A 19,577-nucleotide genomic window follows, 5' to 3' on the forward strand; every position below is an offset into this window, starting at 1 on the left:
ACCCCAGGCAACTAAATGGGTAGCGAGAAGTTTCTTTACTCTCCCCGTTCCAATCTTGGCCATCATAACTCCTCTCCAAAAGTATTTTCTTTCTTTTCCCCCTCGAGAAAGAAAAAAGATTCTTGGAAAAATACTAAGATAAATTGTACACATAATTATCAAAGCAAATAAATATTTTGCGCGACACTGGAAATATCAAGTTACTGTAACAGCAGTGCGTCATTTAGCAGTTATATGTTCCATTTTCTTGAGAGTAAAGCAAGAACTCTTATCCATACAATATTCAAGATGTAACGAAGAGTTAGAATACCTCAATAAGTTCATTGCTCCAAATGCTGGCATCCATTTTTAGACTCCGGACCTTTGAATCTCTTGGTCCTAAAGATCTGTGCTGTCCTGAAAATCCAAAAGTACTTTTACTTAAATAAAGCATTTAAACAGAAGTTTCTTTTCTGCTGAGATAACAAATAAATATAGTGAAGACTGATATATTCTAACTGCTATTTATTATAAAGACTGAGTTTGACATTTGAGTATTAAACAAAAGCACCAAAAAAAAAAAAACAAATTAAAAAAAAAATGATGGCAGTTGATAGTAATGAATTAACAAAGAACGCTGTTTCAGCTGGAATACTTTTGGAAGGGTTATTTTTTAAAGAAAGCCTAGAGTTATAAACTGTTACCCTGAATCTACTGCTTAAGCACGTATTTAAATATAATACATAACAGAAATAGATTTTTAGTAGTATCTAAAAAAGCCATCCCTAAAATATGCCCCAATGTAACAGAATTTAATACCCCAAAATTATACACTGAAAATAATTATACTTTGGCACCCAGCCTTGCAAAAGCCAGCCATTTCCTATGAAGCGCAAGTGTGTCACAATTTCTACTAACTGTGAAGGATTATTCACCTGGAGGCAACCAATCGCCTTACAGACCTGTCATTTAAGCATGAAAGTGCTTTACAATAAGGATGACCTTGGTATTAAAAAAAAAAAAAAAGTTACTTTCACTTTCTGTTTATCAAAACTTTCACAAGGATGGCACTGTAAAAATGAAAAAAGCCAATTCAAGGACATACAGAGATATGCAAATATGACATTTTGCAGAACCCATACAGCATGTCATTAATTACTCTACCTGCACACTTCTTACAAATGACAACACAGAGATTGATGGATGCCCAGTCAGGACTGGGAGCTTTACAGTCAGCACAGCTCCTGTTGGACTCATTGAACCAAATCTTCTCGGCTACTTCATAATCAGACAGAGTTTCTGCTATTGATTGTTGCAGTGCTTCAATCCAGTCTTGTTTCTCTCTTTCTGATTCTGCTGTAAAGCTGAAACAATTGACTTTTCTGTGTTATTGATCTTTATTTTAAAGCCCAATTAAACATAGTCTGTAGTGTCTCTTATTTATTACACTTACATCTGAAATCACAGTCAAAAAATCTTCCTGTACACAGAAATAAATACTAAGATGGAATGTATTATTTTATATTTTCGGTAAATGAAAACTTCCCCTGGTTTTGTGTTTAGTTTTCAAAAAAAAAAAAAAACAAAACCCAAACCACTAGTAGCAGGAGCTACATAGCTTTCCTAACATTTGAGTTACATTCCTGAGTTTCTTTCAATCTTTTTATGCTACTGTACACCAAACTTAAAGCCTGAACTTTAACAAAAGCTTAGAATGACCTAAGGAAACACAGCGAATTACTCAGGAATAAAAACGGACTTGCTAACTACAACAGCCAGCACAGGCTTTTAATTTAAATTGATCTTTTTGAAAAATATAAATAATAATAACCAAACAACAACATTGCGAAGGCTTAGAGAGAATCAAAGAACGAGCTATGTACCCAGTAGCCACAGATTCCCATCACTGATCATGACTAATTTACCTGCTACTCTAGTTGACAGAGAATGAAAGGAAATTCTCCGCTAACATTTAGCGAGCCCAAGAGAACAAAGTGATTTCTTCTACTCCTGCATTACTAAGATTTAATTTAAGAAACACTACAACACTTAACAAAAGGCTTTAACTAGCACATACTTCTATTTTCTTAAAAATCACTACAAGTTACAGCATCAGCCAAAGTGAAACTTTCTACTTATTTCAATGGAGTCAGAGAGGTAACAGATGAAACACACAACTAAACAAAGAAAAGAAAATCCTTCTGTTTTTTAAAAAAGTGCTGAGCATTCTTGATAAAAACATTATTTTTTCATCCAAATAGATAAGTCACTTTAGTACAAACCAAGTATTTTAGTGCATTACTTATCTGCATATTTTGTAATATAAATATTAAATATTAAAGTTCTCACCTAAAGCTTTTATAAGGAGTAATTATTTCAAAAGATTGTTTTGCAGTCCGATCCACATGTTTTACATTTGCCACATTCATAGGAATTAAAGTGATACCAAATCCTGTCTTAAAATCCTAGGGCAAAGACAGTAAGAGTTAAATGTTTTATCATCCAAGAAACAAATATGTGCAGAACAATTGAATCCACATGGCTGAAAAAATCCAAGGTCAGTAATATACATTTTAGCCACAGCAGGCAAGCTCCTTCGGATTTATTAATAGATAGGTAAACCTATCTTAAATTTTGTCCAAATACTACACCTCCAATTGCTAGAATGACTTTACTTGATTGTTTGTAGGAATTAAACTTGCACACTGTGACTAAGCAAAAAAAAAAAAAAGTTTAAAAAAACTATGGAAATATATAACTTAAATCATGCTTTAGTGACCAAATAATACTTAACACAAAAAACATTATGTAATTTTATATAATATAAAATTATTTCTTAAACCTTTGGTTGGTCATGCTCCTGATGTATTACATGTCAAAAACTCCTTTGAAAAAAATGCCTGTACAGCAGCTAAAATAGACAAAGGGTCATTCGTAACTCAATTATTAGATATGCTAAGCATTTTTGCCTTTAACTGAGAGAATTTATTACTTTTCCTCTGTATGGAACAATGTCCTTAAATAAAAATCAATCTTACATTAAAATAGTTGGGAGATAGTTGGGAAATACAATGCCCAGTGAGGTGTTGTGAGGCTCTCTCAAATACAAGCATTTTGGAAACAATGATAAGCACAGATGTTATTTCTGATCCACTCAGAACACCATCAGTATCTTCTTCTTAAATTGATTTAGACGTCCATCTAATTGCAGTCACTTCCACAAATCTAATGTCTGGAAATATTAGTATACTTCTCAGAAACAGTAACTACATCAGAAATAAAAAAGAACTACATCACCCCAGCAAAAAGCCAAATCCACATACCTTACCATCTGCAAGATCTGCTAAATCACCTCTCAGATAACAAGTAGTTGAGTATAGGCTGATAAAAATATGAGCACTTATGGGGGAAAAGCTTCTGAGTAATCTGCCTGTGCAGAGGGGATGGTTTTTCTAATAAATACATATTTAAACCTGTATCACTGACAACTTTCTCTTCATAAGATTTTCAAATTTGCAAGCATTACAGTTCACAGGAGAAGATACTTCACAAAAATTTTACTTCATTCCTCTATTTCTAGTACAAGCAAATAAAAATATTACTTTAGCCATAAATTATGCTCCAAAAGTCACTATATGTACATTATAGGATGAGATATATAAAATGCCATAATTTCCACTAAAGGCACACGGTGTAGGATAAGTCACCTAATGTTTCCTTGTCAGGCTTCTTATTAAGATTTATTTATTTATTTATTAACTTCACCTTTCATTACCTTTGACAGTAACATAGGGGAACCCAGATGTGGACTTCAGCAAAAAACCTTTATAAAATGTAGTAACTTTTCAACAAGTACTTCTCATATCATGTATTTTTAAATATTTCTGCCTTTGTTCTACTCTCATACCCTGTAACACAGACATTTTTATTCCCCCTCCTCATCTTCAGCCTCCACTCTCCTTCACTGTAAACCAATGGTTTTTGTATTGACACATCTACCTTAGAAGAAAGCAGAGTTCGGTGAAGCCTACACAGTCCCTAATTTACCCTCAAAGATCAGTTCTGCAGTAAAGGAGCGGGCAGAATAATCTCTCCAAGTATGAACTTGACAGAATGCCCTGTAGCAGTGAAGCATTCTTAAAGTCAGAGATCATCATTGAGAAAAATGGAAGAATGAAATACAGGTCAAAAAAAAAAGACTAAGAACAGAAAATACTAAATTTTTATTTCTATTACAGCAGTAATTAAATCAAATGAGTAACAGGAAAAAACACCCTTTATCATTCTAGAATTAAATGGCTTTCACTTCTGAGATGTAAATTGGATGCCGGTTTCATTTGTTGGTTTCAATTATTTCAAATAATTGGCCTTATGAAGTCCTGATTTTTAAAGTACAGATAATGAGACTATACTTGGACCTGAATAACAGTGCAATGCATTCTTACTTTACTAAGTAACAGCTGAATGACTGCCAGAGGCCATGGTTAATAGGAGTTCAATATCCTTTTAGATCCAGATTAGAGTTTACTGACGGTAAATGATGAGTAATGGAGACAACTAAAATAATAACTACTATACTGAGCCAGATCAAAAGTTTATCTAGTACAGCAAGTTCCCCTAAAGCACTTGCTACTGGCAACTGTCATAAAAAGAACGTAAATAAGAAAAGGTACATTCTCTTCTTCCCAAATAAGCTTCCGTCAGTCTAAGAACTTCCAGCTTGGGGAGTCCCATAACAAATAGTTGCAGCAAAGCCATTGTACTTCCTCGCTCTCAACAGCCACAACCTCAAAGAATTTAAACAATTTCACGCCTTGAGGCTTTCACAGCATCCTACTTCATGAATTTGCCAAATACCAATTGTACAAAAAAGTAGTTCCTTTTGTGCATGTATGTTGGGTTATATTGCCTAATAACTGAGAAGTTCATTAAATGACATTAGAGAAAAGAAATGGTAACTATTCATCTACTGATTCCATACTGTTCCTTTTTGAAAATCTGTATCTTATATTCCCTTCAGTCTTCTTTTCTTATGCCTTCAAACAGCTATCTGCACTCGCTTTCCTTGGAGCAAAATGAAGCCCACTGAATGGAAGCACTCTACAGGTCAATGACCGCACACACTTCTGTCTGTGAAGACAGGCACCAAACTTTCTTGTACTGAACTTACCACTCAACCAAGATAGCACTCTAGAAGTGAAATGCATTAATTTGAAAGTCTTTACTGCTAGCTGGAGCACCAGCCCTCCAGAATTTGCACACATACTCAATGTATAAACAATCCCACTGAAGAGAGAATAACTTATATTTTAAATTCAGCAAGTGCATAAGAACTTACAGTATTGAATTTCAGTGTGAGGAATGTCAGAAAGTTAAGAAATTAGTAGAGAGTAATATACTTTTCAGAACTGAAGGTGGTGGCAAATTAACCAATTTCATTGGTACATGAAAGTGAAGTTATTTCTGTAATGGTTCAAACAAACTCTTTAGGGTAACTGTACAACACTTGGCATAAATCAGGCTTTGTGAGTGACAGGTACACTGGAATCTAATTTTCAAGGTTCAGAATTATATGCTTTCAGGAGTGCCGTCTTGTTCTCTCTTTCAGAAACAGAAGTGGGAATTGGTACAGGGAAGAAAGACATACTCCATTTTGAAAGATAAATTCAGTCACTTTGAGTGCACAAGAGGACAATAGGGCCATTCAAGCGCTGTACAACATGTACTGACAGCAAGACCAAACTGTATCTGTTCAGAATAAGAATTGTCTTGCTTCTACAGACTGAAAGCTTATTGTTTTGGATAGATTAAACTGTGTTAGACTTTCTGACAAAAGATGTTTAAGAAGATTAAAAAATACAGAGAGAAAGATGAGGGTTTTTTAAAAAATATAAATATGCCTTAAATGTCTATATTTACATTAACGTAAGGAATCTGAATAAAGGTTGAAAAATGGGTTGACAATAACAGCTTTTTTTTTAAAAAAAATAATTCTTTACAGACAGAATAACAGATGAAAAGTATTCTACAAAAAAAATCTAATTGGGGAAGGTAATTAACTATGAGACGAATACAGGCTTTCTGGTAAGTTGTTGTTCCTCCTGAAGGAGGAATGACTATAATTTAAGAGTCCTGCTGTCATTATCGTCCTCATCTGAAAAAAAACATAACCAATGAAAACCTGCCATCTGTATTTAAAATGTGAAGTTACATAAATTCTTTTTTTTAAACATGTCTTTAGCATCTACCTATAAAGTGCATATTGGTGTACAAAACTGCTTTCTCTGTTATGTATTCTCTTTTTGCAGGCAAAAGCTACACTGAAACAGTCCCTCACATAAAAATTCTCAGGAATAAATCCCAAGTTTATTTTAAAGGTTAACTAACTCTATTATTTTCACATTATAAATTTCAATCCATATTTTTATCTCTTTTTTTTTTTTTCCTGGAGGACTGAGGAAATAACAGCAACAGCAGAGAAAAAAGGAAAATTGTCACCATCATTTCAAGAGAATGTATTTCTACATACACACACACGCATATGTAAATATATCAGGCAGAGCTGACACACAGGAGAGAAAAGATATCACCCAGACAGATGTGGACAAGCTTGAGAGGCGGGCCTGTGCAAACCTCATGAAGTTCAACAAGGCCAAGTGCAGGGTCGTGCATCTGAGTCAGGGGAATCCCAAACACAAACACAGGCTGGACAGAGAATGGATTGGGACTAGCTCTGAAGAAAAAGACTTTGGGATGTTGGCGGATGAGAAGCTCAAGATAAGCCAACAACATGAGCTTACCGCAACCGTGTCCTGGGAGTATCAAAAGAAGTATGAGCAGCAGGTTGAGGTAGGTGATTCTACCCCTCTACCCTGCTCTCATGAGACCTCACCTGGAGTTCTGTGTTCGGTTCTGTAGTCCTCAGCACAGGAAGAACATGGATCTGTTAGAGTAAGTGCAGAGGAGGGCCGTGAAGATGATCAGAGGGCACCTCTCCTATGAAGACAGGCTGAGAGAGTTGGGCTTTTTCAGCCTAGAGAAGATGGGTCCATGGAGACCTCATAGCAGCTTTCCAGTACTACAAGAAAGACGTGGAGGGGCTCTTTATCAGGAAGCGTAGTGATAGGATGAAGGGTAACAGTTTTTAGATGAAAGAGAATAGATTTAGACTAGATATCAGGAAGAAATTTTTTACAGGGAGGATGGTGCAGCACTGGAACAGGTTGTTCGGAGATGTCATAGATGCCCCATCCCTGTAGGTATTCAAGGCCAGGCTGGATGGGGCTTTGAAGGTATCCTTGTCCATGGCAGGGGGATTGGAACTATATGATCTTTAAGGTCCCTTCCAACCCAAACCATTTTGTGATTCTGTATATTTGCAGTATATTTTTAAGTACATGAAGTACAGAACTCTCAAGTACAGAAACAGTACTGGTGTACGGTGAGAGCACAGTACTTTTGGAAATTACTACATCAACAGAGTATTCTCACTGCATGTCAGTCTCCTTCCTGTGAATTAAGAGATTATGGCCCCTTTGATTGTTTTATCTTTGGCTGTCCGATCTTGAGGTCACGCAATATTTAAGAGTGAGTGCGCGCACACACGCAAAGACATGATTAGGCTCCAGTAATGGTAAGATGTACCAGTCAATACAAGAAAAATATACCATGTAAAAACATGCATACACAGATGCACACATGTATGTCTATGTATCTGTGTGTTAATGTATGCACACATGCTTTTTTTTTTTTTAACATCCACCTTTCTTACCATCCAATGTCTAATTTATAAAAGGCCCATCCACGCTACTCTTGTCCTACACTTCATACAGAGAAGGTTCTTGACCTTTAATCACAATACCTCTGAGAACCGAAATAAAACTTACCTAATTCCTTGAATTTACCTTTGCCATTTGCAGTAGCTCTTTCAGTTTACTTTGGGGAAGCTACCACAGAATTCCCAATTTAACTTTTTTTTTTTTTTTTCATTCTAGCCCCATGGCATTTGATTTCCATCAAATAACCAAGTTATTCCAGAAAGATTAAAAGCCAGTAACTAGAATCCTTCAGATAAAACAGTCATATTTTCCTTAATTGGAGTTATTTATTTCAGCCTTTCCATATAGTAAGGAAGGCTAATTTCTGCAACAGAAAGCTGGAAAAATTTGTTTCCATAAAATTAAGACATTTTTATGTACTAGAGTTTGAAAAACAGTGACTAGGAATGCAGAAATTGCTTCAATGATATTAATTCTTCTCTGCAAGTTTATATAGATTTCTCCTCCTTTAAAGCTATACTTAGGCTTAGCCTCTCCAGTTATCTTTCATCAACCTTTTCAAATCTTTAGAGACTTGCATTCCTCATCACAGCCTAAAATCTTTTAATATAGATTTTAGCTGATAGTTACACATGATGGATGTGACTAAAAACTGCCACAATTAAAGACATACTTAATCCCTTTTACAGTCTCAAAATGAAACCACAATGAAGCATGTATAAATAGTATATATCTACTCACACAAAAATGTTAGCTCTGTAGATTCATGCTCATCTGTTACGATATGAAAAGTAGTCTGATCGTCAATTTTAGGTTCTTTACTTAGCAAAGTAAAATTTGTGTTCTATAATAGAACTACTTGAAAATTATTTGAGCTTTTATTAAAAGCAAAACATTTTGTAATAACAACCTGTCATCCATAACTTCGGAGGTTAAAAATAAGGAAGGGAGCAAACGGAGAGAAGGGTCATGTAGATTAGCTCTAGTCAATGCCATGTAATGCCTGTTTGCAGTGGAGTATACTGGATATTCCACTGGAGCAGATCCCTCTCCACATCACTCCTCATCACTGCATTATAAAGAAATCTAGTACGTATACTTTGAGATGGCTCTATGATGAAAGCCAACACATAGGAATTCAGACAACTTAAGAGATTCATTTTGAAAAAGCATTCCTGACCAAGACTCTAAGGCAGTTAAAACTTTAGATGTTACTTTTCATACAAATCTGTCTATTCACTTATTACAGAAGTAATATAGAATCCTTACTGGAGCAGCTATGTGTCTGTATTTCACAACATCAACACAATTAAATCACTTGATTATGCATCATCAGACCCATGCCTTACTTGTACAGGATGAACCTAGGACACATGAAGATGAAAGCCCTTTTTTCTGTATAGGCCACAAAGTACAAAAAGCAGGAGGATCACATAATTAAAGTGACTAAGTACTATCCTGGAGAATTGGCTCTTATCTTTCCCTTTGTTAATTTCCACTCAGTGCAAATCAAAAGCTTTAACACAGTCATTTCACCGTACCTTTTCCATTTCCTAGTACTTGTACCCTATTCTCTAGGATTTGATTTGCAGAACTGGAGAGCAACTGGAATTTCAGCTGAGACCTACGCAAGCAGTATTTTGAGCAAGTATAGTTTGATAGAAAACTATTCCCTCCAACCCCTCCTATAAAAGACAGAGAAAACAGTGAATGTAAAATATATCGATTTTTTTGTTGTTTCTCTGAACTGTGGGGTCATACAGACAAGGCAATCGTGTTTCTTTATCTAACAGGAACTTCTGAAAAATGAATTAATCATTCTTGAAATAGCCATTTCCTCACAGAATGTTCCTTTACCAGTGAAGGATTCTTAAGTACCTTTCAGCAGTGTGCAATTAAAAAGGAACAGATTACTCCATGAAAAGAAATTAAAATTATCAAACAGTTACTAAGTAAACAATGCACTGAATAAGAAAGCAATGCTGTGGAAGAAAACAGCATGGTATAGTATCTACTGGACGATATTAAATTGTATAGATTTAATTGGATGAAATTAAGGTTTTTGAAATAAGGCCAGTTTTGCCATGTTTAGAATGGTGCACAAATCTGTAATCATGGTAACATTTCACACAGGTGTTTTTTGAGTTTTCACAGGTTTTTAGCTAAGTTCTCCCCCAAAATGTTTATATAATCACAGGAGCACTTGTCTTCCTACTGACCCCCAAATAAGTTTTTACTCTAGATAGATTTTTGGCTTCAATCTAATTCAACATAATGACAGCTAATGACTACCTCAGGTCTTAACAAGATTTAAGGAACTTAAGTCAGAGCAGAGGACGTGGACTCTTCAGTTTCCCCACTCCCCTCCTCTCCAGGCTCAGAAAGAGACGATATAGTGTATGGTCACAGTGAATTAACATGGAAGAGGTCTTCAAAGAAAACAGCCACAAACAAATACATACATACACAAATTAAAAGCTTCGATTTCTTAGTCCTCAAAACAAAGCAAGAAGATGACAACAGAGAGGAGAGGAAAAGTTATTATTTGAAATATTCACAGGTTTCTCATTTATGCAGAAACATGCTGAAAGGGGAGGGAAAAAAAATTCCATGCTGCAATAATGCATTGACATTACAAGTAATTTGTATGCATGCCATTTAGTGATGGTCCAATAAACTTTTTGTTATTTCTGAAATAATTTGTCTGAATTGCTGCATCAATTTAAGGAACTGAATTCTACATAAAGTTGTACATTTTAACACAAAGCAAATTAAAGCTATAACCAGAAAGTAAAGTTCATTACTTAAACGTACCACAGTCATTTGCGTTGCTGCTTTAGAAAAATACTGAAAGGACTGAATTCTTCAACTATTACACAATTCAGAGTTCAGCTGAGGTACAGAATGTGTGATGCAGAACATATTCCCTTCTGCATGCATATGCTTTCTTTTTCTTGTTACTCAACATACTACAGAAGCAACAGTCTCCCATCTGAGGCACAACAAGACAGAACGAACTATCAAAAGGAAGCTGGTAACACCACATACAAACGCTGCCTTGCTATCTCAGCAAATACCCTCATAGACATCAAGCTAGAGAGACAAAACTACTCTCTTTGTTGCCACACTCACCTCCACACATACCCCACAGAGCCCCCCAGCACATGAAAGACAACTGTAGACAAAGCTCTAGTTCGAACAATTATGGTAACTCCCTTCCAACAGGGCTCCTCTACAGCATGGAGATCCTTCAGAAATCTGAATCTTATTAGCTAAAGAGGCTGAAGCAACTGCAGCCCACCTGAGCTATGATCTTTACCTTTGCTGCTTCATGAAACATCATGAGAGGACATAATTATAGTCATATGATTTAGCAGCTAAATAAACATGTAAATAAAATTCAAAGCCTGTCATGCACAAGTACAGCCTACATTCAAGGTTTTCACCTTTATTCTCATTCCAATTGCCATTTATAACATTGCCTTATATTAAAAGAGACAACAGTATTCCTTACGATACATAACTCATAACACATGGAAATTTATTCCATTTAATTTCTTGCTGCTCACTTCACACATTTTTCATCCCAAAGGGATGCCAGTTTAACATATGTGAAACCCATCATGGCCTGGAAATTCCTCAATTTTCCTCACTTTCATAGTTTGACCCCTTCCACCTGGCTAAGAATTTTGGCTTTTTTTTTTTTTCATTTAGCTGAAAAACGTATCCCTAAAGCCACCCTTTTGGACTAACATGTAGTTTTATAAACACTTCCCCTATAGTGAGCACCCAGAGCAGCTCGTTGAAGCAAAAACATTTTTAAATGCAGCTATTACTATTAAAATTTTAAGTAGTCATCTGGACTCTTCTGTGGAAATGCTTCACAACTGGAAACCTTCTTGGAAGATTTATCAAGCTGTTCTCTGAGGATCAGAAGGATCCGTGTATTTTAAAACTACTACGTATGGTTTTCTGGATTAACATCTTCAAAATTTTCTTGCTGAAGCTTTACATAAGATCTTGTCATGTATTCATAGTTCAGATAAACTGCTAACAAAGTGTTTGAATCCTAAACTGATGAACCTCTTTATAGACCTTTTTGTACAGCTGTCACTGACCCATAGAGAAAACTAGAATGATAATCCCACTGACAAAGACGCCCCCAATGAATCAAGAAAACTTCAACATAATGGAGTTCTTCCTATCCTCCAAATTTACCTGTGGAAATAAAGAACTATGACATTTACCAGTAAAAAGTATTGTTGACCAAGCATAACGCTTTCACTTATTGACTGCAAACAGCAAGCGGCTAAGACAATTAGTCCTTACTATTTACCTTAAAACACTTCTTATATTATTTCCTATTATTATTACTAATATTTACTCTCTCATACTTTAGTAAAATATGATTTAATTCCATGATATCAAATTTCACACGCAAAAATAATTCATAATTTATCCTTCAATGCATATTAACAGAAGTAACGCTTCCTGATGGAGGAAGTTTTCCAAAGCTTTGTTTGCCCATTAATCTGATCTCCAAGCAATCTGCAAAATTCAAAATATTCACAAAGGACAATTCCTTTAAAAAAAAAAAGTAACACTTTTTAAAGTGCCAACCAAATAGGATTACCTATGATGGATATTTTCATATCTTTAAAAAGAAAGTATCTGTGATCTGGATCACTACAGGATTTCCTTGCTGATGCTAACAAAACTAACAATTTAGATTTCTGATCGACCTGAATGGACCTTCTGAGATGATGCAAATTTAAAAAAAAGACATAAAAACGTCATTAGGAGTATTTCAATGAAATATGGAGAGCTGTGGATTGTGCTAACAGTACATTTTCCTGCTAGGGAGATCTTAGATACCTGCTGCTCACAGAGCCACAAGAAGAGTTTCACTTTAACAAGTGACATTGTGATCTTTAATTTAAGAAGAAAAAAAAAGCTAAGGAAAGTACAAACCCAATTGCACACAATAACTTCCAAGAACGTGCCTCAGACTCCATGTACATACAGGCATTTTCCAGAAGCCACCATAAAACAGCAAATTTCCACTAACACATAGAATCATAAACTTAAGGAGACCAAACTACTATCTGTGAATTCTTCCTACATCTGCAACACTTACTCTAAAACAGCGAACAGCAGCACCAAGAGTTTTACCATACATTTTTCTGTGCCTGGACCGACAGGGCTGATGCCATGACAACAGTAACACTGCACATTGGCTTTTGATAAACTGGAATAACCCAATCACTCATTTCAGTACTTTTCACTCCCAGGAAGACATGCTCCTTACATTTAGTTCCACCAAAGTAGAGGCAGGGAGGGAGGAAGGGGTGTGGTGCGAATGCTTATGTTTTTTTTGTTTGTTTTTGGTTTTAATGAAAATATGTTCTTCTGCTGGCTTTAAATTCACACATACTAATTTGTCTTTATGAGACAAACAAAGACGAAAATACCAGATACATGTCCACAAAGTATTTTGATTTTTTGTAAAACTATATCACTAATGAACATGCATACAAGTACTGCTTAGCAGCTATTACCTTTCATATTTGCCTGGGGTTTTTGTCATGAAGGTAACAATTCCACACAAAGAAAATATTGTTAGTATAAAAATAAATATGTAAGAGATTCTCACAAATCAATGTAGCTTACAAATAAGCAATCTTCTTTTCATACCTTATGTACTGAAATGGCTAGGGTATTAAATGCCTATGAGATTTTACTGAACTTCTTGTAAATCTACTGTAAATAATGTTTATTATGAGTTCATATAAAAACTATCACCATTTGTTTTTAGTGATTTCTTTTTTTCTTTAGTTCTGATTTTACAGTGATTAAAGCTAAGAAGGGCAATAATCACAGCTACGCAATTTAAACAAAGGCATTCACAATTCAAATAAAGAACATCTGAAAAACATCTGCACTATATTCATGTTTCAGGATTGAGTCTAGAATTAATACAGCCTTACTGAACCAAAAAGGCTTTGTCTCATCAGTCTTTCAAAACTCAAAAACTAAGACCTAGAAGTACCTTATGTAGAAATCAATTAAATTCAAGCTTGCAATGAAATTGTTTTCTGCTAATGAGAAGCAGAGGTTTACATCCAACAGAAAACTGTACAAATATGGACCAATCATACTCTAAAGAAAATACTACCACAAATTAAAAGTGAAAAAACAAACTAAACCAAAACAATCCTTAAAAAAACCCATAACATACTCCTTTCGAATAACTTGCATATTCAGTGTTACTACCTAGAGAGCCAGTTGGTAGAAGGAGTGCTAAAAAATACATGATCTTTAACAAATTATTTCCATTTACCATTTCTACATTTATCTTCTGTTTGTTCCACTGAATTTCCCATTGTCACACAATGAACAATACAGGAAGGTCTTACAGGACCCAGAATAAGCCACACACATGTGAGCTCCTTGTAGCATAATGATTCCATGTGTATGCTTTATTCTTTTCACCTCTCAGGTCCACTTACATTCATTTCCTTACACAAGGAAGAAATTTGCCAACAGCAATGTTAACTGTTTCAGAGCACAATCTTCGTGTTGGGCAATGGGCCTTGATCACTACTTAAACTGTTACTCTAAAACTATTAATAAACTCTGAGTAATGCAGCAAATAGAATCTTAATATTTTGCAAGTTTAAAAATTTGTTCCCTCTATGTTGTACTAGAAAAGCCTTCAAAAATCATGCAATAATAAAAAATAAAAATTATTTTTAAACATATACATATTACTATGTTGGGATAAGCCAAGCTAAGATCAGAGATAAGTAAAGAAGAGCACCTACAGTGCTTCATGGACAAGATTTGTTCATTGACAAAAAAACTGAAGCCCTGATTTGGAGGCTGATCTAACAGCAATATCCTGACCTAGACATCAGCAAGCTGAAACCACTTCTCGCCATGGTGAAGCACAGCTACAAAAAAAAAAAAAAAAAAAAAAAAAAAAAGCGGTTCTGGCTCATAGCTTAAGTTACACAGGTACATCTCATCACACAGAAGTTGCATCTCAATCAAGATAACACTGTAAAAGAGAATTTCACAAGCAGTAAAATAGAACTAGAAGTGGAATTATAAAAGTACTCAATTTCAGGATATTCAGAAACCCAGCAGTAGCACTTTTCACCAGTGTGGATCAGAAGCTTGTAATACGCTACAGTGATTTTTTGAGAATAGAAAATCTTTTAAAAAAATCCTTCTATGTTAGTAAGAATGGGCAGTCACAATCTGCAAACACACTGCAGTTAGAAGAAGATATATTTTCCCAGCATGACCATGCCATTTAAGAAACTAGGATGAACAAGGAATGAATTCAGGAATGAAACACAATACTGGACTAAAGCGAAAAACTGGTAACTCTGATATTAATGGCAAAGCTGCAACTGACATTCACAGAGCTGAAGTTTCACCTCAGGTATCTGCGTTTAGACACTAAAACAAACAGCTTCACTTAAACTGCCCTGTATATACTGAAAATGCATCTTTGACTTTTCCATTCAGAAAGACAAGCAGCTAGAACAAAATCTGCACAGGCCTCTTAGGGTTAATTTTAAAGTACATCTACATGCATTGTAGAAAAATGGAATTTAGGTCTGCAGATGAAAGACCTGCACAATTAGAAGACCTGAAAAGCCAGCACCTCAGAATCATGCAGAACTGTGATAAGATAACATCTTCTGGTTTTGTACCTACAGTGCACTCTATTAACCTTTATTTTTTCTTCTTCCTGTAAAATTCCAGTACAGCTCCAGCTGCATATATTGAGATGTATTTCTGATATTCTTTTCTTCATCAGTGAGAGGATGAAGGCATAGAGCCTCAGAAACAGAGCTTTGTGAAGATATATCCCTTTTATTTCCACATTAGCACTTATTGCTGAGAACACCAATAAAGACACACAAGTTTCATGTCTAAACTGCTAACTGTACACGTTTACTGTAAGCAAGTGCAAGTACCTAAGATCATACTCAAATGAGGCTTCTAAGTTTTACCAACCACACATTGTCATTAAATAAAAAGCAAGTTATAAATTATCCTTTTTAGCTATAGTAGGAAAGAGAAACCTGTAAACACCTAACACACACACAAATGATTACAGAGGGGACACACACAAAACACACAGAGAAACAGCCGATGTACTTATTCAGGGTAAAATAAGCCATTTCTAGATAAACCACATAAAATTGGCAGGTATGTCTGCTGTGTAGTTGGTTTGTTTTAAACACAATAAGACAAAAGATGCTAGCACCCCCCTCACTCTTGCAAAAAAAGAAGTGCAAGGTGAAACAAACCAACCTGGAAGTCAGAATCCATCTCCCATCTGGGCATCAGTGATAACCAGTCAGCACTGTCGCCTTCTCTTCTCTTATGGCTACTGAGTACTAATGAATTTTGCCTTGATCAGTTGCTCAACTTCTGTTATGACCCCCATCTCCTGGCTCATCAGTTTCCTTGCAGCCCAGTAAATTGGCAGCTACTCAGTTCCTTCAGGGGAGAGAAGCGAGAGTCAATTGTAATAATGGGCTGCAATTACTTCTGTGTTGCAGGAACTGAGCTGCTGTTGCTGACTGCTGTCATTTTATCTGTCTTTGAACTTCTTTATGACCCCATAGCAAGGAATTACAGCCCTTGGCTGGAAAAACCATCATACCTCTCATCATCACACAATGTCCTGCAGAGCCTCTCAAACAAGTGCCAGACAGGGTGATTGTGGAACAGGAAGCAGTGTACAAAGTTATATTAATTATACTAATGCAGCCACACTGCTTCAAGACCTTGTTCAAACCATACTCACACATCTCTAACACAGCTCTGCATACTAGACTGATTACATACAGACAAGTATAAATGCGAACAAACACAGTACAGTGGACATAGATTTCTCTCTGCCTAGATGTGGAGTATAGAAACCTGCAAAATTTGAAAATATAGGGCAGTACAGGACAGAGACAATAATTTTGCCATAATCAAAATGGAGTTATATCCAAGGGAGAGCCTCACCTTAAAGAAATGGACAGGAGCTGTAACACTCAATTAAACACTACCTATCAGAATCCCCAAGTGGACTGGCAAAGTCAATAATTAAAGTGTTTAGCTCCATGAATAAAACACACTCATCAGCCACTCATTCTTTGCCACTCATTCTTTGCCACTCATAAAACACACTCATTCTTTGGCTCAACTCCCCTCCTCCCCCAAAACAACTCTTACTGAATCCACTGCAGAAGCAAAACATAAAGGTCCTCAAGAGACAAAAAAAAAACCAAAACCCACCAACTAAATAAAAGTTGTTTGACATGCTCAAAACATAATAATTTCACTAAGCATCACTTAAAATACAAACAAGATTATTTCCACCTTTTATTTCCTGTACCATTGCTTTCTATCTTCTCTGTTATTAAGCTGAACATATTTCCCCTCTCAACCACTGTCCAGGTCTGTTCGCATGGTCCTCCACCTGCCCACTTGACAGTTGACAGCTGTTTAGGCAACCTTCCATCTTAAGTGAAGATAACAAAGCTTGATTTTTGCTACAATTCACAGTGCATGCAACATTTTTCTATTTTTTCTTTAAAAGCTTAAATATCGATCAATCATTCAGGTGGATCTTGGGGCAGGGAGAGGGGGAGGGCAACACAACTGACTGACATGCTGAGATGGAAATCACTTTTAAGCAAGGTTTTCTGGCAAATATCTGTAAGATATTGATTTTTAATGAATGAGTTACAAAACATGCCCTCTCGAACAAGATATTATTTTACATGCAAAATATTTCAGAGGGAGAATTTCATTTAATAACAATGGCACTGAAGTGCTTCATGAGGCAATAATTCAGTTTGAGTTGATTAAGTTCAAATTTGTTGGCCCAGCAATTTATTAACTTGGGACAGAAATTATTGCTGAGAAAGCACACAGAGGTATTCCCCACATTCTTACTATGCTGAATATCACTAATTCCCTTCAATTTGCTGTAAGGATGGGGAATTCATTTAGAATAAAGTTTGTAGACATAACATAGCGGAGTAAACAAAATAATACTTTGTTATTATCTGGACAATGCCATACTGCTCCAACCAACATAAAGAAAACAGCAAAATGAAAAACAACTTATTTAAGGTCCAAAAGATTAAATGTCAGCTAATCTACTATGATATTAATGTTCTGAGAATTTTAAGGATCACTTTTATAATTCTTATTTTAAACGATCCAATTTGCATAACTGATGAACACTCAAATGGCCTAATTACTAGCCCAACAGCAATTTCAACTTGCTGTCTCTCCACTGCCAGCAAAGACACTGATCATATTTCCAGTGCCCACTATGCAGAAGACAGCAGTTACGGGGCAAGTGTTCACTGTTTGATTAATTGTTTGCAACGGAAAAGGATGGGGAGCACAAGAGTATGAAGAAAAAAAAAAAAAAAAAGAGGGAGATGACAACAAATTCTAGGCATCATAAACAAATTCCAATGGTCCTTACTCTGATGACCGCTGTTCAGAGACTGACTCAAGACCATTCAATCTTGAAAAATCTTCATGAAGTAGCACAGGAAATCCATGAATGCCAAAATAGTTTTCTTTATGAACAATGTGCTTTCCCTGCTTGTTCAGCTACTACAAGCTAAATGCATTATGATCAATCTCCTGGTTTTAAGCACTTTGAGTTCTAGACAGTAAAGTGTCAGTTACAAGGCACAAAAATGAACTGCAGATATTCTCTTCGGTCTCCTGCTGGTGCATGCTAATCCATTTTATTTAGTATTGCAACCAAGGAATACATTTTAATCATCAAAATCCAACTGTCAATGCTCATCTTATCATACTCATCATAGATTAGGCAAATCCTAAAAGTCTTCAAAACTGCTGCTTTTCCACTTCCGACTAGACAAAGGAATAGTCTCACCTCTCTGCTAAATTTTAGCATTCATAGAAGGATATCCATACAACTTAGCTCTTTTTTTATATAAGTAACGTACAAAAAAAATATTAAAAAATATATCTTTCTGTGACATTACTTCTCTGAGCTCTGTCACACCAATTAAAGATCAAAGTCATAAACCCGATTTAGTTAATTGAGTTATAACAGATTTCAAACATGGCAAGTCAATAACAGAAGATAAATGCTAAATAATTAAAAATTTGCAATGGCATATCATGGTATTTTTAACTAATTAGGAAATGGAATTCACATACACTATTGTAACATATGTTTGTACCTCTCTCTTAAGTTTATGGAATGAACACTTCGGTGACATGTTGTCTACACTGCTTCAGAAATGCTCTGCTCTTCACTGTTGTAATGACTTTGTAATATTTCAGCTATACTAATTAGTTTAATACCTGAAGTAAAGGATGTAGGCTGAGGGGAAAAAACGAAAGTAATCAATGTTGCCACTAGTATGTTAAAAGTTACTTCTGTCCAAATGTAGCAAATGCATAGAAGTAAGGGATAGGAAAAATGTGTTTTATATTGCTCTCAATGTAGAGAAAAAAAGTAAACCAAAGCTACCCAGTAGTTCTTCAACATGTCTCCAATGAGAACTGACTGATATGTTTACAATTAAACAGGAATCAACTAGGTGCAAAATAACATTCTAGGTGCATTTATTTCCACGCTATATTGATCTACTGAAAGAAGAGAGATCTTACTTTCCTGAAAAATACTTTTTCTTTGCCATCTCAAACCTACTTGTTGCACATACAAAAAACACCCACTCCATTATTTGTCTATGTAGTCATACACAAGCACACACACTGATCATACAATCTTTCAAGTTCATTGAA

The 19,577-nt window shown here is 35.5% G+C and overlaps 1 protein-coding gene across 3 annotated transcripts in view; it reads right to left on the minus strand.

The window, feature by feature from the left end:
- The window catches only part of ARAP2 (ArfGAP with RhoGAP domain, ankyrin repeat and PH domain 2), a 137,122-nt gene that overhangs the window by 80,157 nt on the left and 37,388 nt on the right, over positions 1–19,577 (minus strand). For all 3 annotated transcript variants that reach the window (XR_008449626.1, XR_008449627.1, XM_009566588.2), the window contains exons 10-12: positions 2,329–2,444; positions 1,144–1,343; positions 311–396 (exon numbers count right to left, since the gene is read on the minus strand). Coding sequence is in view for 1 of the 3 variants with exons in the window: in XM_009566588.2 (XP_009564883.2) it covers positions 311–396; positions 1,144–1,343; positions 2,329–2,444 (402 nt within the window). In the remaining 2 variants the exon portion in view is untranslated. The remainder of the gene's footprint in view (positions 1–310; positions 397–1,143; positions 1,344–2,328; positions 2,445–19,577) is intronic.

This window comes from Cuculus canorus, chromosome 4, assembly GCF_017976375.1.
Source record: "Cuculus canorus isolate bCucCan1 chromosome 4, bCucCan1.pri, whole genome shotgun sequence".
Classification (NCBI taxonomy): Eukaryota; Metazoa; Chordata; class Aves; order Cuculiformes; family Cuculidae; genus Cuculus; species Cuculus canorus.